Here is a 25,669-nt window from a genome sequence, read left to right on the forward strand (position 1 = left end):
TATCTACGAGAGGGTTATTTAAAGCCAGAAGACACACACACGCACAAACACGTAGTTACACACACATACACAAACACATTTGCTTGTCTGCCAAGTATCAGCTACGGTGCAGCTCGTACAGAGGAGGTGTCAGTGCTTACACAAAGATAGAGAGATAGATACTTTTAAAATAAAGCTCTCGACAGTTCCTTAACATCGGTGGCAGCATGCGTCACTGTAAATGCTAAAGCCAGCGGGTTTCCCTAGTAGTCTCTGCATACCTTGTTCATTGTCACTTGTTTTGAGGGACTCTTCAGACCAACTTCTATTGCTTTTGGCCTCTGACCTTTTCTTGGTGTGCCTTTCTTCTGTGAAGTCTTTGACCTTTGCAGTGGCCTCTGGCTGAACAGCCTCAGCTAAATCTTTCCTGCTTTGCCGGCCCAACTTGCCGGACGGGGATCTCTCTGGTGACACCTGCTGCTCCCATAGTTCCCTAAGATGCTGCAGGTGACGCTGCTTTTTGGGATGGAGCCCTGTTAATTCAATGCACACCTTCAGGTTGGTCACCTCATTACAATTGGGCTCTTCTAAGTGGTTAGAGGAATTGTTTGTCATTTCCCTCTCAGGCCAGTCATCTAATGGAAAAATAACTAAAAATTAATCAAAAGGCCCCCTCAACTTAAAACAAAAGCTACATTTCACTTTCGGGGCATATAGTCTCACCGCACTATGCATTTTAAAGGTTTGCTCATTAAGGGTTACATGCACTACAGTATCTCGCACTGCTGTGGCTACAGTGTCCAAGGACTAGTGCTTTACCCGTGTATACCAGGGTTTTTATATATAAGTATATATATATACATGCACATATATATACATACATATATATACATATATATAACTTTAAGTGAAATGACAGTGCTCACATTAGCAACTATCAAGTTCAAAAATGGAAACACATTAAGCCAAAGGGATGTTCCTTTCACAAGACATTCCATGAGAGAGACCACAGCAAAATGCCACCTTACCTTTGGAGCTCTTCTTCTTTTTTGCCTTTGATACAAATTCATCCTGCAGCTCGTCCACAAAGCCCTCGCTTTGGCTGCCATCATTTTGCACTCTCTCACCAGAGTGTTTACGCTTCCTGTCCAGACGCGGACATGGATGTTGGCCAATCTCTTCTGTTGGCTGGTCTTCCGCTTTGTCGTATATAGAATGTCTCTCTAAATAACATTTCTCATTTGAGAGATCTTTTTCCTCCAGAGCTTCGAGAAAGTGACCTTGGTTGTTTTCTGCACTAGCAAAGTTACCTAAAAATGAAAGAGAATAAAGACGTGGTAAGTGCAAAACAATTCACTGTGAGAAAGCTGAGCTCTCTGATCTCTTCAATGTCATCTCTATCAGGGGTTAGAGTTTATGAGGGACGCAAGTAAACATGGAATCATACTTCGGGACAGCTCTCTGGTCAGCCTAACCCAGCAGCTTTCTCAACCGCTCCATACAAATCCCCAAAAGTAGGATTCTCACTGTTGTTTACACCAGTTGGAGAAGTACAAAACTCACAATGCTTGTAGCCATAGAAACATCACAATATATTTTTTAAAATAAAGAAACATCTTTACATATTGAAAGCGCAGACCCTTTTCAGCAGGCAACCTCGCCCCCGAGCCTTGCTAAGTAATAACCCAAGCTACACTTTGCAATGACTTTCTTTTCAAAAATACTCTCCGATTATAATAATGCATCATTTTTCCACTAATTCATAATTGTTCCCACATCGAAATGCAGATTCTGGCTTAAAAGCATTTGTCCCTTCTTCTGGAGATGTAAGTGGGAAACTGCGCACGCACACTCAGACACGGGAATGCCACTAAGAATAGCGATGGTATTTTGCAAAAAAGCACCACTTGAATCCAAGGTTATAAAAAGGCTTCCTCACATAAAGCAATCAGACAGACGTGATCCTTATCATTTCCTTAAAAAAAAACCAAAAAACTGCACTCACTCAGGGAGGTATTTCCAGGGATAGCGACCAGGTGAACACTGAAAGGTGTGCTAGGATGTGGCCTGGCAAGGCAACACAGAAACACTGTGCTGTCATACTTTCTGTGCTTGGTCCTCTTCCCTCAAATTTAAGGACAGAGTGATTTTAAATGGATGCTTGGGTCCCAGGCCTTTCCCCAGGCACCTGCAGCCCCCAGTGCAGCCCGAGCGCATCCCTCCTTATCCCCAGAGCTGCAACTTGGTGCAGCGCTGCAAACACTCGCTGCTTTCACCATACCCTTCAAATGCAGAAAGGGCAGATGGGGGGGAGGGGGGGGAGGAAGCAATTGCCCCTCCCTAATGAGATTTTTCTTCATTGCATCTTGGAAAAGGCTCCAAGCAGCACCCAGCAGTTTGCAGGCACCAGCAGACACCTCAGAGTTGCTCGATGCCTGCAGGGCTGTTGTATAAAACAGCAGAAGATATTTGGCCAAGAAAAATCACAACACAAGCTGACTTTTTCCAGCCACATGTTGGGATGTTCAAGCCACTCTGCTATCTGGCACCCCCACTTCCCCCAAAACAAGAATGCGTTTGGGAAGAAGCCAGCAGACACCTCCCAGTGCAGCCCGCACAGGGTCGCAGGCAGCAGCAGCCCGTGGAGGCTTTGGTCGCTCTTAATCTTCAGCTTCGCAGGAAGCAGCGATCTAATTCCAGCCCGCTGCCACCGCAGGCAACCGCCTCCGTATTAATTCCTTCTCTGCCAGAGGAGAGAGGGAGGGCCTGGCACAGGGAGGCAGTGCCGAGACACAAGGCAGAGGGCAGGGACGCCCGATCCGTGCTGGCTGACAGCTCTCCCCCACTGGCACTGCTGGCAGGCTGAGGAGCAGTGACACAGCCAGACGCCTGTGCTCGCTAATCCGTGTTGCATAACTGCCCCGCAGAGCTGAGCGGGGCCACGGTGCTGTGTGGGGCTCATCCAAGATCCCTGTCAAGTGGGTTCCTGCAGCCTGTGAGGAGCACTGTGAGCACCGAGCCAACAGGAGGCCTGGCAGCACTTGTGTGCCCAACAAGGACAAGAAGTTGTGCTTTTAATCTGCCTCCCTGCATTCAGGTGGGATACAAGGGAGAATTTCTTCTCAGAAGAAGTGATGAGGCAGTGACACAGGCTGCCCAAGAGTGGGATAGTCCTGGAAGTGTTCAAGAACCGTGTGGTTGTGGCACTGAGGGACATGGGCAGTGGGCATGGTGTGATGGGCTGACAGTTAGATTGTCTTAGAGGTCTTTTCCAACCTTAATGATCATACAAGTACAATATCCTTTTCTCTGCTTTAGGTGGAAAACAACATGCTTTGAGCCTTCCTATCCTCATTATTCAACCAGCGAAGAGGTAGCCAGAAACAGAGGATAAATGCTGAGTTCTCATAGCAACACACCTCTACGAGCAAGGAGATTAAACTCTCAAACGTGTTCCTGCCTCAGCCCTCAAGCATCGCGACTCTCACCGCACCGCGAGAATCAACACCAACACCACAAACCATGCCTGCTGTCCTATGACACTACGGATGAGGGGACTCCTTCACACATGGCTTCTGCCCGGAGCCATATCTCAGTACACTGGCTCAAGAGAAGCAGTTCCACACGCACAGCAAAAAAAAAACACGCACAAACTTTCCTTTGTTTTTTTTCCACCTTCCTGTTGCCGTCAGCTGTATGAGACTGGGGCCTCCCATGCAATGCAAACAAGGAAACACATCGTCGTGTTTGAGCTGCAGTTCTTTTGTTCAAATAACATGGCAGCTAAAAACAGCATTTCCTCTTCCCCGCAGCTACCTTGCACTGCACTCACTTAGGCAAGGCAGTCTTTATGCATACCTGTGCCGTACTGACAACCCAAGTGCTACAAACCAGCATCCAGCACCCAGCACCCAGATCACAACACAATCAGAAAGTCACCTTCAGCACCAAATCCAGAGCATCCAATGTGTCAGAGGAAACCCAGTTGGTTTTGTGTCTTTTTTCGCCAAGCATCTCTGCTTGGGAACTTCCCCGATTTGTTTCCATTTGCCCGAACAAACACACTACCGCTGTCTCCCTGCACAGCCATTTTTCCTCCTTTTTTGCATTGTGTGAAGGCAATAACTGCACAGGGCACGGGACACGCTCGCTGCTGTGACCTCTCATTTGCCTAGGCATACTCACAGCCCAGCAGAACAGATGAGCAGAAGGCTGTTGGGCCACATACACAGTGGCACCTCGTTCCGAAGCTGCCCACCAGCCAACTGCAGCTTTCACTTTCACACACAGAAACTGCTTCAACTTTTTTCCTCACGCCTTAAAACCAGATTTTTAACCTATCAGGTCCCATTCTTCCCAGTTAAGGATTAAATGGGCAGCGTCTTCCTGCTATAAAATGAGATGAGCGGGTAATTATGCTCCCCGATGAGGAAATTCATGGCTTGTGGAATGCATTCAATCTTTCACACTCCGGTATGATTTTCAGCATCGCTCCGAGAGCTGTGCTGCACGCCAACATGCGATCATCACATGCCCGTATTGATGTGCGTGTCCATGCCAATAGCTTAAATCACTTGATCTCCGAACAATTCTCTGACTCATGACATATGCATCCTATAATTTATCGTGTTTGTGCTATGGAAATGCACCGAAGAAGCATTGCCTCAGCAACATTTACAAGTCACCTTGGCAACAAAGCAGCTTCACCGCTGTTCTCATAATGCCCCGGAAAACCTGAACAAGATGGGAGAGAATCAAAGCACCTCAAGTTAGAGGTGCTTAGATTTCCTCAGCTTAGATTTCCCCATATCAGGGCAGTACACCACCTGCCTAAAATCAGGCACGAACCTCTGGCATAGCACAGTGAGGCAGTGCTGCAAAGCTCAATGCTGCCAAGTCAGTGTAAAAGTTGAAGGAACCAGGTACAGCCTTCATTTGCTTCAAAAATAAGTCAGTGTTCGTGCTTCACACCTAAGCAAAACAACCATTCTCGAGGGTGCCTTAACAGAAGAGCCTGCATCCCATCAAGTGCCTCTCCAAGCATCGCCTGCCGCGTTACCCAGCCTGCTGTCATTGCACCGGCAGCAGCAAGCTGGCCCCATGCTGCAGGCACATTAGCAAGCTTTCACGCCAAACACAACAGCGTGGTTAGGAACTGGAGGAAATGGGAAGCAAACAGCATTTCTCCCCTGATCACAGACAACAAGCATAAGAGCGAGGTGCGCGTGGCCCTGCTTGGGCAGTGGTGTGCTGGGAGCTGCAGCTTGAGCGGTGCAGAGCCGCAGGCAGCCGGGGGCCTCCTGATTTATCTGCTGCTGTCCCCGGGGGCAGGAGGTGAAACACCACGATAAAAAACGTACTGAGGGCTGAATGTGTGCCTGTAAACACTGTCGGTAGCACGGGCAGGCATGCTGGAGAGGAGTTCTGATGTTAGGGGCTTATAGCTTCAGCCAAACTCTGAAACTCCCCCCTATCCAGAGCACATCAGCAGCAGGGAGGCACAAACCAACAAGACTGAGCACACTTCTGCCTCAGACACGCTGTAGCCAGCAGACTCGGGAACGGGAGACCTCCACAAGTGATGGATTTAAGGACGTACTGTAACACTGGCCTTTGATGAAGGCAGTACGGGGGGAGGAGGTGGTGAGGGGCAGGCAGCATACTGTGCATCCTTTCCTCTTGGATCCAATCGGGGAAGTGCCAGTTGGGTGCTGCCCTTCCTCCTTACAGCCACCGCAGTACACTATGATGAGGGAATTCCCACCCAGCTCCTCAGCTCAGCCTCCTCCCCAACCTGACGCTGCTCCACTCCGACATTCAGAACCCCCCCCGCCTCGCCGCCTGGCCAGACCAACCCTCATTCACGCTGCTATTTCATGGCAGCAATGCCACAGTAACTTGATTTAGGTGAGTAACGGAGCAAGCACGATTGACTGGCGTGCTCTCTGCCAAAAAGCATTAAACAAAGACCAGAACAATAATTCAAAGTTATTAAATTGCCCGAATAAATTTCCTACTGGCCTTACTTGCGCATCCCTACCCACAGCAGCACACACATCCCTCAGGCTGCCCAACGCACACACTGACAGGGGCACCACAATGCCCACGCTGCGCTTCCCCTTGTTTAGCTATGCTTTCAGAGCAGGCTTTTTTTTTGGAGCAGTTAAAAACAAAGTAGCAGCAGGGGGAACCAAGCCTTTCCTTAATTACTTCGTAAAAGAAAACCAATTTGGAAACTGATGGAAGCCAGATGCTTACCAACAGTTCCCAAAATAAGAAGCGATTTTGCCCACATAACGCAAAAAAAGCCAACACCAGCTATTTACTGACGCTTCCCCGCCTCCAGCGCTCCATCCCCAGTACCACACACCCCCAGGGCCAGACAGAGCCACGAGATCTGTACAACCTGCACACGCAAGACACACAGATCACCCCACGCCAGTTCTGCCCCAGCTGCTGCGGCACAGACACACAGACACATTTCCGAAAGCCATCGAAACACGCTTACATCTGTCATTGTCATTTTGGACAGCAATGGCATCTTCCAGAGCGACAGGCTTTGGCTTCTTTTCACTGCTTCCTTTCAAGTTTTCCCAGTCTGCCTGGCTGAATCTGCAGACCTCTGAGTCTTTGGTAGCTGTTTGGCCTTCTCTCTCTTTCATCTCCAACTCTGAGAAGCGCATCATTGCACGCTAGAAAGAGAATTCATATGAAAAAAAAAGTCTTGCGATAAAAGCGCCTTCATTTACCTTACCTTCTATGAAAGTATTTCCAAAGAAAAAGCTGAGCCAGACAGTTAGCGTTAGAGTTTTAAGCACCTGACTTGTCAAACAGTGTTCTAGCATCGATATGCAAACAGCCACACAATTCTTTCTTAGATCAGTGTATATATATGCATATATATATATATAAATGTATACTGTATATAAAACAAAAACATTCCAATTTGGAGATAAAAGGAGACAAAAACAAAAAGAAATTAAAAAAAAAATAACACAAAACTGTACAATGAATAAAGACGACCATGGCCCACAAACTTCCCTTTGTGTATTTGGAAATGAAATTTAACTCAAAGGTTTATGTAAGAGTCTAGTAATAAAAATTTGAAGAACTGACCTCACAGTAAGCAGCAGGTAGACATAAAATACTGTCCTCTTGTAATCCTTCCATCTATGTAATTAAAATGGGCACTCAATGGATCATTTAGATAATTTCATCCATTTTTATAAGCATCAACCACTTCTTTTCTTAACAATGCAAAACAATTTGGCTTAACTCATCTGTTCATTAAAAGTAAAATACCTTAAGGCTATTCCTACACAGCATCTCTCTGCCATCCCTCAGCATCAGCCTCGGTGCTGCCCCTACTCCTTCCTGACTACTCGCTCGCGTGGTGGAACCGTAGCGCAAGCCCCACTCCTCCATGGCTGCTCTCCTCCGCACCGCACGGCACGCCTGGCATACTAATCACAACTTGGGACACACTTTGCTAGCTGGCACTGCTGGCCGAGGCAGAGATTACAGCCACCACTAGCGCTGCCATAGCATGCACTGCATTCCTGCTCGACTCCCCTCCGCAACTGCAAACACACTTCATACATACATTAACATTTCTAGCAGATCTTATTAAGAGCCCTTTAAAACTTACTCGTGCATACATACATGAAAGTCATACATGCTATTCTTTACGCAACCTCGCTTTAATTAACAGGCTTCTCGCGCTACATAAAACCATTCCTGACAAGCACGCCCTAGCGAAAGAATCCCTGTATTTCCCCACCTGCGCTGCTGATACCAACTGTAATACTTGACTGTGACTTACTGCAGAGAAATAATGGCAAGCACCGCGCGTTGCACCGCAGGACTCACCTGTAGTGCCCGCTGCTCCCGGCTGAGCTGACTCGAGTCCGCGTACAGCTCGGTCGTCACACACTTGAACCGGTCACCTACATAACCAGCAGAGTTCGCGATGCGTTTTGCCAGTTTAGATGGCTTGGGTTTCAGTATTTTGCCATCAGCAGAGTCTGCGTCATCGGGTCCATCTTTGGTATAGGTCTGGTTGGTTTCGAGGCTGGGCTGCGCGGTGCCCAAGCAGAACTGCTTGGCGTCGTCCTGCGCTTTGCCAAAAGTGAGCGCGGGGCCATCAGTCTCGTGGGCAGCCTCCAGGAAGGCAGGCGCAGGCTGGAGGGCCACTCTCTCTTTGCCCTGAACAGCAGATAGGTCTTCTTTCCTCAAACTGAACAACGCTGAGCTTGGGGCTTGCTTAAAATTATAGCTGTCATGCAGATCACTATTCCTTCCGAACTCAATAAAATCCCTGTGCTGAGACGCCTGCTCTACCTTGTGCTTCGTTGGGTCGTTAGCCTGACCACCACTCTCAGCAGCAAATCCAGATTTTGCTAAGCTTGCCTCACTTTTAGAGTCCTGCTCGTCCCGCAGGAGCTCTGGGAAGAGATGCTTGTCACTTTTGGAGGAGCTCTTGCCGTGGCCAGATCCCTGGTGTAACTTTACCATCTTATCGCTGGACGCAACCTCATAGTGCACCTTGCCACCTGCCTCCAGCAGCTCAGGAAGCCTGCCACGCAATGAAGGATCCTCATAGCGTGCCCGCTCGTGGGACCGCGACCTCCGCTCTCCCTTCTCCTCCTTGCCCATCTCCAGCGCTGAGTGCTGCAACAACATGGGGTGCACCATCCCCATGCCCAGTGCGTCCTGGTAGGTCATGAACTCACTGCGGCCAGCTGGGAGGCTGTATGGGAGGCCAGGCTTGGGAGCAAGGTGGCCCGGGTAGAGGCTGCCGTTGGGCAGCAGGACTGGGTGCGGGTAGACATGCCCCTTGCTGTGCAGGGACAGAGGGCTGATGGCAAGGCCCTCTGGGACGGGGTATGGGAGATAACTCCTGGGGTAGGGCAGATGCGGGGAGCGGAACGCCTCATTGGGCGGCAGGAAGATGGGGCTGGAGGCCAGGGCGCTCTCAGTGGCTTTGAAGCCAGCTTCCTGGCCGCAGGGCTTGGTCACCTTATTGCTGTGCTTGGCCGAGGTGGCCAGGGGCTGCCCTACATGCTGGATGACTGAGGCTGCACTCTCCATGCCACTCCTGGCTGCCTTGGTACAATCTGTGTTGGCATTAGGAGCTGGCGAGGCCGAAGCTGGCCGTCCCCCTGCCGGCACAGTCCCTGACACACTGCCCACCGCTGCCTCTGTGCCACCCATCCTGGGGCAGGAGGAGCTCCTCTGCTGCGGGATCACCCAGTCCAGTGCCTTGTTCTTTAGCGTGACACTCTTGCTGCTCTCCTCACCGGGGCCGGGTCCAGGAACTATCCAAGAGGAAGGTGCCGTGCTGATGATCTCAGGCCGGTAGATGGGACAAGTCCCAGGGGAAAGGGTCTCCTTCTGGGCATCCCCCCCCGGAAGCAGCGGCCCACCTCCCGCCCGGCCATGCACCAGTACTGTCGGTGGCATTTTTTTCACATGCTCCACTTTCCCAGCACCTTCAGCATCAACAACCTTTGCTGACAAGTCCAGTGGCTTGTCAGCAGCATCCTTGGCCGGGGCCTGCTTCTCGAGCAGCGGGGGTGAGCGGCCGTCCTTCCGCTCATGGCTGGCCTTCCTGGCATGGGGCACCGCCTGTGCCGGCACTTCAGCAGCCTCACCAGCCTTGGGCAGCTTGCCATTGGGCAGCCGGGCAGGTGGGAAGTCACCACCCACATTCAGGTAGGGCTTGGGGAGCGGGACGGAGGAGGAGGGCGACGTGGCGATGCTGGGGAAGTGTTTGTGGAACTCGGCATAGGCATCCCCCACCTGGGCAGGCAGTGGGAGGCGAGGGGATGGCCGGGGCGAGTGCGGCAGCAGGAGCGCAGGGTCAGGCGCCAGGCCACTGGGTGCTGGCTTGGCAGCGGGAACGCGGGGCTGCTTGCTGTTTGGCAGGTGCGGGTAGGCGTGCGTCTCGACCGGAGCACCGGGGCTGACTCCCATCTTCCATGACAGACCCTTGTCTGGACAGTGCACCAATGGCGGGATGGCTGGGGACGCTGAGGCAGCCGAGATCCTCATGGGTGAGGCGAGAGAGGATGGGATATGGGGGGTAACGTAGTGGGAGGGGGGCAGGTAGAGGAAGCGCTCACCGTTGGTGCAGACAGGCGAGTAGGCCAGGTGCTGCGGCAAGCTGTAGGTGGACTGCTGAGGTAGCAACGCCTTGTACATGTTCAACGAATACTTATTTGGTGAGTCAAGAAAAGGGTAGATGGTGGGCGTCGCTCCCTCCATGTAGGGGTTCACCCAGGGGAGCCGTAGGTAGCTAGCACCATTGACGCCCAGAGGGCTCTGCTTGTCACTCGCGGCTCGGTCCAAGCCCAGCGTTTCTCCCGTTGGGACTGAGTTTTTTTGTATTCCAGGGGGCGTTTTGTAGATAGCGCTGAAACCATTCGGGCCTTTTCCAGAGACAGCTGCATTTTCTACTGCCTCGGGGGCATTAGACTTAAACTGTATCTCTGGATTTCTTTCAGGAGTAAATCCAAGACCAGCTATAGAACCTGTAGCATCCCGCGACTTTTCAGAGCCAAGTCCACACAAGCTGGAATAGACAATGCTACTAGGGACCCTGAGTCCTTCTCGCATAAGTCCAGACCTGTCCATGCTCAGAGCTGCCAAGCTGTCAATTCGATGGGCTGTAGTTGCATCCACCTTCACAGAAGAAGAAACGGTTAGCTGTGCACTCTGATAAAAAAAGGCTACCGCACAAACTACAGATACGCTGTCATTCTGAAGAGAATCACCACCAAGGCAAGCACTCACAGAAAACACACAGAGGATGGCCACGCTGGATTATATGAGAAGCTATGGAACAAAACAGTCCACTACAAACATCAATAAAGATCTCTCTATATCTTCAATTCATTGATCAGAATCTAAAGCTTGAGGATCCAGAGCCCAAAAAGCCCAAACATGCCCAGAGCCAGAGCCTGGCAGACACCAGCTCCTGGCCTCCAGCCCCGGCAACTCAGAATGAGGCTGGGAGCATGGAGAGCAGAACTCAGGGGAGAGCTGGAAGGGCAGGAGGGAGAGCCTCCTCCTTCCTCCTCCTGTCATCCTCCTCCAGGAGCTCCCCCTCCTCCGCAGCTTGATTGCAAGGCATCTGAGCGCACAGAACAGAGCCAGGTCAGCCATTGCTTGTCAACAAGGCACTGAACTCCGCTCGCTGCTCACCACATGCTCTCAGAGGAGGAGACCGTCAGCTCTGGTGCTCAGGGACTACATGAACCGTTTGTGGTAGACGTAGCGGTGTGCTGCGTGGCATTACTCATAACGGAGCGAGAGAAGGATGAAGTCATACAGCAGCGCACACCACAAAGTCAGAGCCAGAAGGCTAACGAGATAAACAAGCAAAGTCCCATTGCACTGTTCCACAGAAACAATCCCTGCATGCCCCTGCAGTAGAACTGTGTTTGAATCGCCTCTCCACATGCAACATGCGGGAACACCGGCAGGTGGGGAGGACAGATGCGATAGCAATAATTTCTTACCACACTGTGATTCAGGTGGTTTTCTTCCCTCAACTCCAGTCTGCTTTTCGGTGCATCGCCATCATTAACTGGGATTTTCCTATTAACAAACAGAAGCTTGTTACTGGAAAGCACCCTACGCACTTCATTATCAGTCCAAGGTTGTATACTACAGCAGCCCCATCCCATACTGTATTTAGCTGTCCATGCACGGTGACTGCTTTAGCAAGGAAGGATTGTTTGAGAACAAGAACACACTGAGCCCATCTCAGGGCTCAGCCTCTTGCAATGCCCACAATTATTGCCAATGTTTACTATTTGCTCCTCTTCGCTTTCTTCTTTCCCAAGAAGAAAATACACCATTTTAAACACGCCCTTTCCACGTACCACCCATAAATGCTGCAATGGAGAAAATTAAAACACACACACTAATATCATACGATTGTCAGCTGTTCCATGCTAAAGAGGGGGCTGCACATCTGTGCCATAGCAGTGCTGCAGCACTGGGACTTGTTATCATGGCAAGCACCGATAAAGAATATACCTTAGTGCCAAATTTCAAATCCCGGGGATAAAAACCGCTGACATGCAACAGAAGGAAAGTTTCATCATTACCCCAAAGTACTCCCTTCAATCAAAGCACTTAAAGGCACACATCACTTCCATCAGACATCAGCACCCGCATCGCCGTCACCCCCGGCACCCAACTGATCCCTGTGCAGGAGGCAGCAAGCTCACGGTAAGGCCTCGGCTGCACAACTTGCAGCAGCTTAAATATTTACCTGTCCTCATTAATTCCACACATGCGGACCCTTTCATTGCTCATCCAGCTATGAACGTTGCCATACAGGGGGGTTGCAGAAAGCATGACGTCTTCTTAAAAAATCGCTGCTTTTCTTCACGGTTTTATATTCTATTAAAAAAGGAGGGGGGGGGGGGAAGGAAGAAGAAAGTTGAGCAGATTTGTCTGGGAGGAAATGCAAACATCAGAGCGGAGCAGGCGGCCTCCCTCCGGGTCATTAATAATGAATGCCGCGTTGGTGCGGGGAGCGCGCTGCCTCCGCCAACCGCTAAGGGAGATACCCTGCAATAAAGGAGCAAATTGAGGGCATTTATAGGTCAGAGGAGATGGATCTTTTCCCCAGCGCGCGTCCAGAAAATTAAGTACCATTCCGGGCTATCGACAAAGAAAACTTTCCCCAGTACATTGAATCAGAGCATGCTGCAGTTCACACCAGCACCCAAACGCCCACCACGGTGGGGCCGGAGCAACGGGCTCACAGCAGTAGGCTGGGGCTGGCCACAGCAGATGAGAGGACGAGAGGCAGCCACGTCCCCACACCCGGCAGTGAAGGGAATGCCTCTCCCTCCCACCACCACCTCCGCTCGCATTAAATCCTGCTTTGCTGCATGAGCGAAGTGTCAGGACAAGCTGCGTTTTATTAACAGGATTAGCACGGCGCATGATTTATTCCGGTGCAAGATTTTAATTGCTCTTCGGAGGTCGAGTCGTCGCTTTCGACTGCGCTTCAGCCCGCATCCCACTGCCGAACGCTGGCTTAAGAAGTAGGGGGAGCCTTAATGCACAGGATATCCCTCGGCTCTTCCTCTCTCACAAAAATAGAAGCCCACAAGCGGGCGGCACGGCGCTCCTCACTGCGCACAGGGCTGACCGCGGGGAGCTCAGCGCATAGCGTCTCCCACCACACGCAGCTTCCCCAGCAAACTCATTTCCTTTGTTAGGCTCCGGGATATGCAAATGGTGGCTTTGGCATTTAATGGGGAAGAATCCCAGATTGCACCTCAGCACAATACTTCCAACACGTGGGGAGGGATGTAAGGGCCCGAGCGGCGTTCGCTCCCCAACACTTTCCTCTCCCCTCGGAATGGCCTTTTGTGCATAACTCCGCGTCTGGAACAAATGTATATTAATGGCACAGCACCGTGACCCTCCTCTCTCCAGCACCATTCGCTCCCCATAATGAAGCCCACAAAAATCACTGCGAGGAAACAAAAATCTGCGGAGATTACAGACCACGCTATCATTCAGAAGGAGTTATTTCACTGCAAAGACGGTTTCTGGACAGATTTACTGGTTTCCAGATGCGCCGCTCGTAATGTTTTCAATAGAGGCAGCAGCAGCATGGCTGGAGTGATTTAAGGCTTTCCGTACGGCTGGTGGCCGCACCACTGGGAGCCTCGCACCCTACTCGTTTTGGGGACAGCTCTGGCCTTCCTCCTGGATGTGGATGGCTGAGATAAGGCACAGTGCCCACACCAGGGCAACTAACGAAGCAAAGAACTGCACCGGAGAACAAGAGCCTCCTGATTCAGAGCCCTTTGGGGTGCAGGGTAACCAGCTGCAGCCCCATCCCCTAAAGCCACCCCAGGCACACAAGTGCGCTCGGCACCCAGTGAACTCTATGTGAACCGCAACGGGGTAGAGGTCTGCTAGTGCCACCCTTGCATCACTGCAGCTGCACCTCTAGTCGCACCCCTTCTCTCCTTCCCTCCCGGGGGTGCCCGCAGCACTACGACGAAGACAACGCTCCTCTATTTATACCCGCCTTCCGCGGGGGCGGCCCCGTTACGAAACCCCGACGGCAAGCATCGCGGTGCGCGGCGGGGAGAGCAAGGCCGCGTCCGGCCCTCCTCCCTCCCTCCGTCCCCTTCCTCCTCCTCTCCCCGCTGAGCACCGCCCGTCCCGGAGCACCGCAGCCCCCGGAGCGCGACCGGCATTTCCTCCGGGAGGTGCCTGCCCGATAGGGCCCTCCGCGGCTAAATATAGGCGGTGATGCGCGACGGGGGAAGTGGGGGGGGAGTAGTGGGGGGGAAGAGCGAGACGCGCACACGCGGTTCCGCAGCGCTGCCGCCGTGTGAAACCAGCTGTGAGCGGCGTCTGCAAGCACTGACCTGCACGCAACGCCGTGCCGAGCCCAGCCGGGAGCGCCCGGCCCCGCACCGCAGGGGCAGGCGGGGGCACACCGCGCTGCTCGGGCGGCGGATTAGAGCGGGGAGCGTTCGGGTCTCCCTCGCAACGTCAACAGACTTTTGGCAGCCGTCGACGCCAGCAGCAGCACGAAGTTTTGTTCACGCGCTCTTGGCGTGGAAACGAGAAAAACCCGGTGCCGGGCGGCGGCAGGAGGGGGAAGGCGAATCCTCGCGGCCCCGGGAGCCGGGCGGGGGGCGGCCGTCGAGGGGGGCAGGACGGCCGTCGGGGCCGCGGCGCGGGGAGCCAGGAAGCAGGGCGGGGGGAGCGGCGCAGCGGCGCACGAGTTCCCTTCTGGCGCCTTTCCTCTTTCCACCTCCAGCCCCGCCTGGCTGCCCGCCAGTTTCCACTGCACAACCGCGGGGCGGGCAGCAGCGCTGCGGCTGGGGGGGGAGGGGGCGGTGGGGGGGAGCGAGGGCTGCGCCGGGTGCACGGGGGGGGGGGAATGGGGGGGGGGGGGGGGACGGGCGGCAATCGAGGGCGGCCCCAACGCTCGGTTCCAGGCCGCTGGAAGGATCATTGGTAGATTTGCGCAAATCCCGGCGTGGGGAGCGAGAAGCAATCGGGGACTCGTAGCGATCTCCTTCGATTAGCCCTCATCTGGAGTTTGATTTAAAGGGCAGTAATCGGGCGGTATTTATAAATGCGGGCTGCCGTTCAGAGCTGCGCTGAGCCACTGCGTTCCCACCTCGGGTCTCAGTCCCCTATCGCGATCCCCAAAAGCAGGTAGCTAGCTGGCACCGGCCGCTTGCTCAAAGGGGCGGTGGGAAGGGAAGAAGGAGGCTGCGCTTTTTGCAAAATAAACAAACAAACAAAAAATAGGGAAAATATTGCCAGTTGTTTGTTGCAGCCTCCCCGCAGCATCCCCGCCAGCCACACGTTCCGGAGCCGGAGGAGGAAGCCGCAGGCTCGAGAGCCGCCGCTCGGCTCCTCGGATTAGAGCACGAGTGTGACCTTTACCCGGGACGTGTGGCATTTCATTTAAGCGCAGCGCCCGGCACAATGCGCCAGCGAGATCGCTAACCCGATTGGAAATCCACCTCGAGCCGTGCGCGGCTCCTCTGCGGCTCTCGATGTGAGTGCTCCGCCGCAGCCCCCCAACCCCCCCCCCCCGCCGCACCATCACGTGTCGGACGGCGGCCGGGACTCGCCGCCGGGTAAACACGGGACTGTCCAGGGGGATGGAAGGAGGGGGGGCACCGCGCCGCGCCAGGCTCCGGCCCGGCGGAAAGACCACCCCACCCCACACACACACACACACACACACGCATACACGCGCGCGCGCTCGCGGTGGCCCCGGGGAGGGCGATGGGGGAGGGAGGGGCGGTCCGCCCCCCCCCGCGCCGTCTGTCACGCCTTGGCCCCGCACAGGCAGCGCCGGAGCGGCAGCAGCGCTTTCCCCTTTCCCATATGCCGCGAGGCGAATCGTCGCGCTGCTCTCGGCGCCGGTTACAGCCAAAAAGGGAGGGGAAAAAAAAAAAAAAAAGTTTTCAATTAATGATAAGCCCAGGGACTGGGGAGGGGGGCGGGGAGGCGGCCAATAAGAAGAGAGAGGCAAAATGGCTGCGAGCCCTCGGGCGGCCCTGCCCGCCCCCGGCCCGCGGGGAAGGAGCCCCGGGGAAGCCCCGGCCCGCTCCGATCCGATCCGAGGGGCGGCTCAGAGCTGCGGGTCCCCGTCACCGCGGCGAGGAGCGCCCGGGGATCGCGGGGACGCCGCGTCGGCAGCACCGCACGAGCGGCACCGCGTCGGCAACCACGACGCCCCCCGGCCCCAGCGCACCCCGTGCTTCTTCGCACGCTCCGCCGCAGCGCTCCGGAGGCGGCGGGGAGGGGAAGCGCAGATCGGCGAACCCCGGCTCCCCCCTCTTCTCCTCCCCCGGCGGCAGCGCGGCCCCCTCCGGCCGCCCACCCGCCGCGGCATCTCCCCGCCCGGCCGCCCGCGCCATTTTAGAGGCACACACACACGCGCTCGCCCACGCTCGCTCGCACACACGCACGGAGCGAGGTTTCCGCCGGAGCCAACGGCACGGCCGGGCCCGCAGCGGGGGGGCGGGGGAGGGGAAGCGGCGCGGCGCTCGCACGGCCCCGCGGCACCGCAGGTAACAGAGGGCCGCGGGGAGGGAGGGAGCGCTGCCCCGCGCGCCCCCGCCCCATTAACCCGCCGCGCCCTCGGCGCCCCGGGAGCGCTCATTGTCGCCTTTATCCCGGGCGGCTTTGGCTTTTCAGGAGGGCGAGAGAGAGAAAAGAGAGGGAGAAAAAAAGAGAAAGAAAGCAAAAAAAAAAAAAATAATAAAAGAGAAAACCCCTCGAGCCAGCCCCTTCCCCCCGCCCGCCCCCATTGTTCGGCCGCGGGAGGCCGGGCGGTGGGCGAGCGCAGCCCCGGGTTGCCATTCCCGGCTGCTTCCCGCTGCCCCCTCCACCCCCCGTCTGTCACAGCAACTTCAGGGCTGGGGGGATCCTCCTCCCCCAGCCCCCACGAATAAAGAACTCCGAGAGAGTTGGACGGAAAGCCGCGCTCCCGTCCACAGCGCTACGCTCGGTACGCGGCCCCGTTGCTCCCCCCGTCGCGGTCGTCCGCCTCTGCTCCCCTCGGGGCCGCCCCGGCTCAGCGCTCCCAGCCCCGGCCGCCGCCGCACGCCAGGCGGGGGAGGCCCCCCCGCATCCGTCGGGGACGTTGGGAGATATTGATCACGGACGCCTTCATTTTGCATAATTGCGGCTGACAGGGCCTGTGGTTCCCTCATTTACGGAGCAACAGCTTCGAGGGGCTGATGGATGGGGAGCGGCTCTCTCCGCTCTCCCCTCCCTGCCCCCCCGGCTCCACAGCCCCACCGGGCCTCCGAAACTCCTGCGGCAAATGGCCGGCACGGCTCAGCACAGCAAGGCTTGGCTCAGCAGAGCACGGCTGAGCACGGCACGGCTCGGCTCGGCATAACACAGCTCAGCACGGCACGGCTCAGCACAGCAAGGCTTGGGTCAGCACGGCACGGCTCAGCATGGCACGGTGCTTTCCCCAGGGCCGTCTCAGCCCTCAGCTTATGAAAAGTGTTTGGGAAGTTAGGGCTTATCCTCCCTTTTCTTTCTCTCTCCCTCTCTCTCTCTCCTCCCAACAACATGCAAACAAACAGCTCGGTTTCTCCTAAACAACGCATAAGAATTAGCCTCGCCTCGAAGTTTAGGTCGGGCTCACGGCGCTAACGTTTCTCCCTGCTGGGAAATGCTTCCCTAGCACTTCTGGAAGCGCTGGCGATTCTCCGGCTACGGAAGCAAACATCTCTACAGCCGCATATCTCAACCACGCATCACCTTCTGCACCGTTCTGAAGGCACAGAAGGGAAAAGAAAGGAAAAAAAAAAAAAAGTATGGGGGGGAAATAGGGGAAAGAAACCCCAAGCAGAATGCTCGGCTTTTCCAGAAAAATAAAGAAGGGGGGGGGGGGGGGGGGGGGGGAAAAAAGCAAAAGTTGCCTTGTGCGCCTATGCCCCGCGGCGCGGAGCCCCCGCGCACTGCCAGCCCCGCTCCCACCGCGCTGCTCCGCGCCGAGACAAAGCCGCGAACGGAGCGCGCTGCAGATGGGCGGCGATGGGTTTGTGCCGCCGCTCAGAGCTTTAATTACTCGTTCTTGATCCGTGGGACTACGACACGACACCGCCAAGGTTAAAATGCCCTGAACGGCTCTGAGCAGATGTGAACGAGTTGGCAGACGCGCAAATGAGGTCTGCCTCTAAGCATGATAACAAGTGACTAATACATTGCATATCGCTGAAAGAAAATTATTTTTCTCTAATTTGCATTAGCTTTTTCTAGGTTTTTTTTTTCTTTTTTTCTTTTTTTTTTCCTTTATGCCGGCGACATTCCCTGCTCAGAGGCTGCAGCATAATCCTGCAAACATCGCAGCTTCAAACACGGTGGAAGGAGGCAGAGATGGCAGTGTTGGGGCCGTGCGGCCCTGCTTATCTTCAAGCCTTTGCTCCTAGGCGAAGAGCATTTCGCAAGTGGTCTTCCTGCACATGTCACACCATGGCAGAGAAATGGGGGCTAAAATGCTGCACGAAAACAGCAGTGCTTTCATCGCTAATAGTACGTCATCACCCATAGAGAGCCATGGGGACGGCCAAGGCCAAAAGGAAAAATAACATCACGTAAAGAGGATTGGAGAAAGATAGATAAAAGAGTGCAGGAGTGAGCACTCCCCGCTCTCCTCACTTCCCACCCCAAAGCTGCCTCGTCAAAAAAAAACAAAAAACATACTAAAGAGAAAAGGAAAAGGCCCTAGTACGTGGAGGTCACCCACTATATAGAACAGAGTGCTTTGGCAGGGAGCAAAACGGTGTCATGCACAAATCTAGGCCAGGACCCAGTTCTGTGAGCTCCCTTGGGTTTCCCGAAGCTCTTCTACAAGGGCCAGGAGAGCACTTTGGGTGCAGAAGCAAACTTTGAGAACAGGCAGTATTTTGTTCCTCATGCCTCAATGATACGTATGGCTGTAAATGCACACGGATGTATGTAACAGCAGGCTGAGCAGAGGCTCAGATGAGAACCCCGCCGAGGCCGCAGCAGCGTTCTGCCCAGCACTGCCAGCTCCGGGGGTGCGGCCCTCCCGGGTTATCTCGGCTGCAGAGCGATCCCAGGAGGCCGACACAGCTCCTCCTCCCGCAGCACGTGCTCCGAAGGCAAACACGCACCGCAGCGCCCGTGCCTCATGGCTCCGCTCCCGCAAGGCCCCCACACGGCCCCGCGGCTCTAAGGCTCAGCGAGGGCCGCTCCGGGGCAGCCAGGGATTTCCCGGCCGGGGGGTGAAAGGGGGGGGGGGGGGGCGACCGCCGCTGCCATCCTTCCCGGAGTCCGGGAGCTGCCTCTCTCCCCCCGGGAATCGCTGCGGCCGCAGCAGCGCTTTGTGTGCGGGTGCCGAAGAGGCGCGGGCCGTTCGCGCTCCAACAGCTGTCACATTATTTGCGCTGGCCGTAAACAGCCTTCGCGTTCCCCCCCCCTCCCCTTCGCCACATAGTTAAACCCAGACTAACAATCCGCAGCTCGACATCAAACCAACAACAGCAGCATTGTGTCCGCCCTCGCCTCTCTACCACCGACTCCCGCAGCTGGTTCGCTCCGAACGAGGAACCCCCCCCCAGGCGCCCGCAGCCCCCCGCCCCGAGCACCGAGCGGGAGTCAGGCGGGGCCTCGCCGCCCCCCCCGTTCCCCGCCCGCCCCTGGCAGCGGCCCCGGGGCTGTCCCCGCACCCGAGCGCACCCGACGCTGCGCCCTTCCCCGCGGAAGGGAGACGACGGCAAAAGGAAAAGCAGCGCCGACTCAAAGCGCGTGGCGTCCCGGTGGCACCGCGCACCCGCACCCAGCGCTGCGGTGGTGGTGCGGCTTGGGCCGGGGTCTAACGGCCCGTGCCTCCCGCCCCGCGCTCAATCATCGCTCTATCAGCCACAAAAGTTGGTGAGGTGAATCTCGCCGAGTAGCAGCGAGGGGAAAATAAATCAGTTCCAGGAAGTGCTTCCTTGCCTGCTCTGACACCGAGCGCTGCCCAAAACTACACGTCTCTACAAGGAAACTGCAACGGGGTGAATTTCTCTGAAATGCGCCCATCACACCAACTCCTGGCGCACACTTTCTCGGTGTTTACATGCAGGTTTGGAAATGGCAGGGGGAAAAGCCAGCTTCATCAGAAGCACTCCTCCACCTCATCCATCCCCTGGTGCCATCCCACACCAGCGCACTGGGTCTCCCACCACCGGGGCGCATCTCCCACCAACATCCCCACTGGATCCACAGCCTGCATGCAGCCCCGGCCCGGTGCCATTGGCCAGCCATTGCCTCTCTGCAGCGAGCAATCTGCTGGCCTGGTGGAAACCACCGCTCACAAAACAATGTCAGCAAAGGCTGCGCCACGCTCGTGAGAGAGCGGCGATTCGTGCTACCGAGGCTCTCTCAGCACAAAGGCTTTTAGAGGAAGAGGAGAGCGAGAGAGGGAGAACGGGGAAAAAAAAGAGGGAGGGCTCTCGTGTTTCAGGGCCGCTGTCCCCTGGGAACCCAGAACCAAGTGTAGCTTCAATCAAATGCTGACTTCTCCTCCGGGAGCTCGGTCGGAAACCTGATCTCGCCAGCTCCTGCCTTCCTCCGCGCATATAGGCTGCCTTTTCTTTCATACCAGCAATTTGTATAAAGAGGAGAGCCAATACGGTTTATTGCAAGCGAGACCTCGCGGTAGCGGATCTAGAGAGAGATTTCTGGAGCTAAAATAAGACAACCTTCAAGCTGGCTGCTCGGGGCAGGCCACAGCGTTGCCTCCCCAGCTCCCGCGCATGGCTCTGCGGCACGGCACAGCGCAGCACTGCACAGCACAGCGCAGCCTCCCATGTGCCTCCCAAGCCCCGTGTCCTGCAGGGCTGGCAGCAGCACCCCAGGTTGGGTTTTTGCACAATGCCAGGTTGCACTTCCATTCAAACGTTCAGCCCTGGAGGTCGCTTCCTGCTCACAAGAACTGTTCCGGCTTCCCCTGCTGCTGCAACTTCAGACGGAGCAGTTCCTCTCCGTGGGAGCGCTGCCGTGCCCTCGGGCACAGGGCTGCTCTGGCACTGCAGAGCATGGCACAGCACAGCGTGGAGGTGTGCCCGGGGAATGAGGATGAGCCCTCCTGGCGCAGCACGGCATAACTTCTCGCCAGGCTGCTTCATTCTGCGCGGGGCTCTGCTCATCCCCTTTGTGCCTGACTGCTGACATGGGAGGGAAAGGAGCACAGGGATGGGAGCCAGGGAGACCCAGCCCCAGGCAGAACTTCTCCTGGCAAGGCTTGGCCTCCCACTGCTAGGGATGAGTGGCAGAGGCTTAGATGCAGCATAGCACATAGGGGTGTGGGAGCAAAGGGGACTGCCTGGAACTCAGGGATCCCTGTGGGATCTCTCCATAGCCAGGGGCTTTCACGTGGAGAAAGTTTGGTTCACAGAAGGGATCTGCAGAAAAAAGGGGAGCCCTGCACATCCCTCTCCGTGTCATTAGCGAGTTTTCTGGAATTTCACTCATCTGTCCCTGCCTGCCTCAATGCATAAATGCCACCTGGAGCTGCAGTATCCCCAGCCCTCCCACAGACAGGCAGACCCGTGCCAAGCACCAGCCGCAGCGCTCCCGCACGGAGGAGGAGATCTGACTTTTCCACTCAATGATGCAGGCCCGACTGTTTTGCAATATGCAAATCCCGGAAGGCGCACCGGGCCCCAAGGTGAGGCATTCCCCAGCGCTGAACGAACACTCGGGGAAGAGCTGAGGCAGCTCCTCTCAGCCAGCACCGCGCAGAGCAGAACAGCACCGCACCGCACAGCGCGGCGGCAGCTCCCGAGGCACCGAAGCGCGCTGCGCTCCGTGCCCGCCCACAGCACCCGGAGCAGCGCAGCGGCAGCACACGGAGCGCTGGGGCAGAGCCGAGCGCACAGCGCGCAGCGCAGCCCGCGGCCGCCGCTCGCCCCTCCCGGCGGGCGGGCGCAGCACAATGCCGGGCCCCCGGCCCCCCCTTCCCCAGCGGCCTATTGAGCACACTCGGCTCTTTATCCTCCCGATTCCCAGCGCGGCTGGTGGATTCTGTGCTTTCCACTTTAATTGTCTTATCCAAATAAAGCTTTGTTTTCCTTAGCGCCACAATCCCAACATTCAGCCCCAGATTTCCATTGGACAGAGGAGATATTTTATTCGGCGATTGTTCCGCCGGTCGGGGCTTACACGGCGCAGCGCTGGTTGTGTGCCGTGCTCACAATGGGGCTTTGCAGCCCCGCTCCGGCCCCGTACGGCCGTTTTCCAACGCGATCGCGACCGGAGTCGCTTCTCTCCTCATTTCCAACTCTACCCCAGACTTGAACAAGTCTTTGGGTTTGCACCTAGACAATAAATTTCGTTTAATTTAGCTTCCGGTCTTTAATTTTAGCAGGTCTTCTTTTTGCATGCAAATCAATATGGCAATTACCATCTAAAAGCTCGCCCAGCCCCAGGTCAATGTAAATTGATCATTGTCCGCCTTCTACAAAATAACACCGGGAGTCTGCGGTGCATAATGAGATTATACTGGAAACTGTCTTTCAGATCACCAATTATATTTCGAGCCGGCAGGATCCTCGCCGAGCAAACCTGTGAGCACGCGGCACCGAACCCACAGGCTCACCGGGTGGGTTTGGGGGCACAGAACCTCGCATCGTCCCAGCACCATTTCACAAGGCGTGAGGGCAGGTGTGTTCACACTCTCGATTTTCCAGCAGTGGAAGCGCGGAGGGAAAAACCCGCCTCTCCGCCAACAATTGCTGTCCAGCAAACAAGAGAAAATGAATTCCCTACTAGAAAGCAGCAGAACTTTCCTCAATCTGTGCTCGCTGTGAGCTCTTGGCTTCCTCCTCCCATCCCCACCTCGGTTGCTCACCCACCCGAAGCAGCGCTGCCAGGGGAGACGGCCCTGTCCTCGGGCCAAGGGACAGAGGGAGGAGGGAGGGAAGGTCGCCCTGAGCAGCGATCGCTGGAGCAAAAGGCCGCGGGGACGAGCCCGAGGCAGGCAGCTGGCGGTCACGGGAACTCCCCCTGCCTGCAGCCACGGCCTCGTGCTGCCTGCTGCACGCACGGCAAGGCACGGCACCGCACGGCTCTTGCAAAACCGAGTGCCAGCAGCAGGCCAGCTCCGGCCATCCGTTATTTCCCAAAGCAATGCCACTCAAAGAAGGAAGCACTCGACTCAGCTTCGCACCGCTCTTCCCAAGCCCACACTACAACGTGATCTACTGCGGCACGTGAGGGAATGACAGCACACCAAACAGCGGCGAGCCCCAGACACGAGCTCTACAACTCCACCTCCACCTGCACAAACCACAGCCACATCCTGCCCTGTGCTGAGCGCCCACAGCTGTGTCCCTGCCTCTGCTGCGGCCACACATGGCCCGAACTTGGACCTCTGCATGATGAGAGCCCTTAAAGGGCAGCCCCACACTGCGACGACTGCTTTGGCTTGTGCTCTTAGTTTGGGTTGTGGTGGCCTCAATCCTTTTTCCCCACAATGAAGACCTGAAAGCACGCTCCCAGTAAGGCAAAGCTAGCTGCTATGGGGCAGGCGAGAGGGCAGCAGGGACAGAGCCTGGGGCAGTCCTGGTAGGGACCAATGCAGCATACGACACAGAGCGGCTGTCCACCCGTGCCGGAACGCAGCCAAGGAGCCAGTATTGTTCCGAGACCCAGTCCATATTTGGTCATACAGTTCACACATTCTAAATATTGCTTTAAATATTAGAATGGAGACATTTGCCAATGTGGCTCAGAATGCACTCAAATGGGAGAAGTGATTTCTGGGCGCTCTCGGATTGGCAGCCTGGCGTTCCTAGCCTTTATTTTTTTGGGGGGGGAGAAGGGGAGGGAGGAAGAGAGGGAAGCCCCACTGGGTGTGTTTGTGCCGGTCCCTATTAGATATGCAACAAATCTGCCATTTCCGGCGCGGCTCCTATCTCATTAGCCGTGTATTTAGATGTGACGTGCGAATGGCGCTGAGCCGCTGCTGCCGGGCCCCACGGATGCTCAGGAGTGCTTCCAATAGGGCTGTAGCGCCCGGAACCGGGGCTCAGACAAAGAGCAACGGGAATGGTCTGCGCTGCAGGCGAATCCCACACAGCCGGCTTTTATCTAGCGCTCCAAAGCCTCCGCTGCTTTTAATCTGTACCGCCCAGGCTTGCACGGCACCACCGCGTCTCATCCACCACGAATGTCTCGCTACAAAGGGAAACGCGCACACGCAGCGCAAATGGCCCCAAAGCCACAGCGGGATCACCGCACCTGGACAAGAGCCCAGCGCTCGGACAGGGCACCGACCCACTCTGCATACACATGCGTGGCCCCGGGTTGATGGGACCTGCAGGAAACTCGCTGGGGTCCTCCACCATGGGGCTCTCGCTGCAGCCTCAGCGGGGGAACAGGAGAAAATGGGAGGGTCGCCTCACCAACCCATACACTCCCTGGAGCTTGCACAGGAATCTCCTGGGAAGGCAGCGGTGCGATGCTCACCCACTGAACTATTTTCATGGTGCAAGAAAGAGCTCCCAGAGAATGGATGGACAGATGGACAGGAGTGAGCGTCCCTGCCAGCACTACTCCAGGACACAACCAGAGGCTACAGTCCCCCCTCGGCTCTAAGGGTTAACAGTCATCGCCACCACCAATAAAAAAAAGAAAAAGCTATCGCGGTGACCTTTTCCTCAGCGACTCCCCCACTCTCCCTTTCAGGCTCTGGTTCTGCAGCTCGCGGGGAGCCGGAGCGCTGTCTAGACCGATCTATCACAGCGGCCAAACAATACCGGGGCGGCCCCTGCCTGCTCCCCACACCTTGCTGTGGCTGAAGTGACGACCATCCCATCTCATCCCACCCCATCCTCCCGTGTATTTATAGCCTGCACACAGCCCACCTTCATGCCTGACAAATGAGATTTTGTCTTCTCTCCCCCATGTCCGCTCCAATAAACACACACATACTTTGTTCCCCCCCCTTTCTTCCCTTCCCCCCCCCTCCCCCCCCCCCCGTTGCCCCGTGCCTGTTTGTTTTTGGGAACATTCCACACGCTCGTACTTCCGACCTCGGAGCACTCCATGCCCGGGTAGGGGTGCTCCCATCTGGGAATCTCCGCGCAACCCCCCCCCCCCCCGCATTGCCCTCCACCCCCACCCCCCCGGGGCGCTGCCCGCCGCCCGCCCGCCCCCGACGGGAGGGACGGAGAGCGGAGCGGAGGTCCTCCGCTGCAAAAGGCCGGGGAATAGCTAATGAGCTGTGCAGCCCATTGATCCGGCGCATACTTCCTAATTAACTCTGAGTCACCTATTTGTGACAGCGATTCAAAGCGCTGCGCCGGGGATCAACCGCGGCCCCGGCGTGCGAAGGCAGCGGGAGGGGGGAAACGGGGGGGTGGGGGGGGGGAGGGAGAGTGGGGGGGGGGGAAGGAATTTGCTCCTAATCCTCCTAAAAGCAATTAGGGGGAGCGCCGCGCTGCATGCCCCAGGGAAAAAACGTATACATATACGCATGCATTAAAAAAATAAAAATAAATTAAAAAAAAAAAAAAACAGAAAATACGGAAAGAAAAAGCACGCAGCAGCTCCGGGAGTGGAGAAGCGAAAGGAAATGGATCGCAGCGTTGCGATCGGCGGCACCGTTCTGCAGACAGCACCGCGGGGCCGGAGGCGGCGG

General features: G+C 56.0%; 1 protein-coding gene across 7 annotated transcripts in view; it reads right to left on the minus strand.

The window, feature by feature from the left end:
* BCOR (BCL6 corepressor) overlaps positions 1 to 25,669 on the minus strand; it is a 58,909-nt gene that overhangs the window by 16,547 nt on the left and 16,693 nt on the right. For 3 of the 7 annotated variants that reach the window (XM_052673929.1, XM_052673930.1, XM_052673931.1), the window contains exons 2-8: positions 12,263 to 12,393; positions 11,502 to 11,580; positions 7,849 to 10,662; positions 7,096 to 7,149; positions 6,488 to 6,671; positions 1,008 to 1,289; positions 261 to 614 (exon numbers count right to left, since the gene is read on the minus strand). In XM_052673929.1, coding sequence (XP_052529889.1) covers positions 261 to 614; positions 1,008 to 1,289; positions 6,488 to 6,671; positions 7,096 to 7,149; positions 7,849 to 10,662; positions 11,502 to 11,580; positions 12,263 to 12,348 — 3,853 coding nt within the window. In that variant the 5' untranslated portion in view covers positions 12,349 to 12,393. The remainder of the gene's footprint in view (positions 1 to 260; positions 615 to 1,007; positions 1,290 to 6,487; positions 6,672 to 7,095; positions 7,150 to 7,848; positions 10,663 to 11,501; positions 11,581 to 12,262; positions 12,394 to 25,669) is intronic. The other 4 variants (XM_052673934.1, XM_052673936.1, XM_052673935.1 and 1 more) reach the window with 4 other exon arrangements.

This window comes from Tympanuchus pallidicinctus, unplaced genomic scaffold (genome assembly GCF_026119805.1).
Source record: "Tympanuchus pallidicinctus isolate F22 unplaced genomic scaffold, pur_lepc_1.0 scaffold14, whole genome shotgun sequence".
Lineage (NCBI taxonomy): Eukaryota > Metazoa > Chordata > Aves > Galliformes > Phasianidae > Tympanuchus > Tympanuchus pallidicinctus.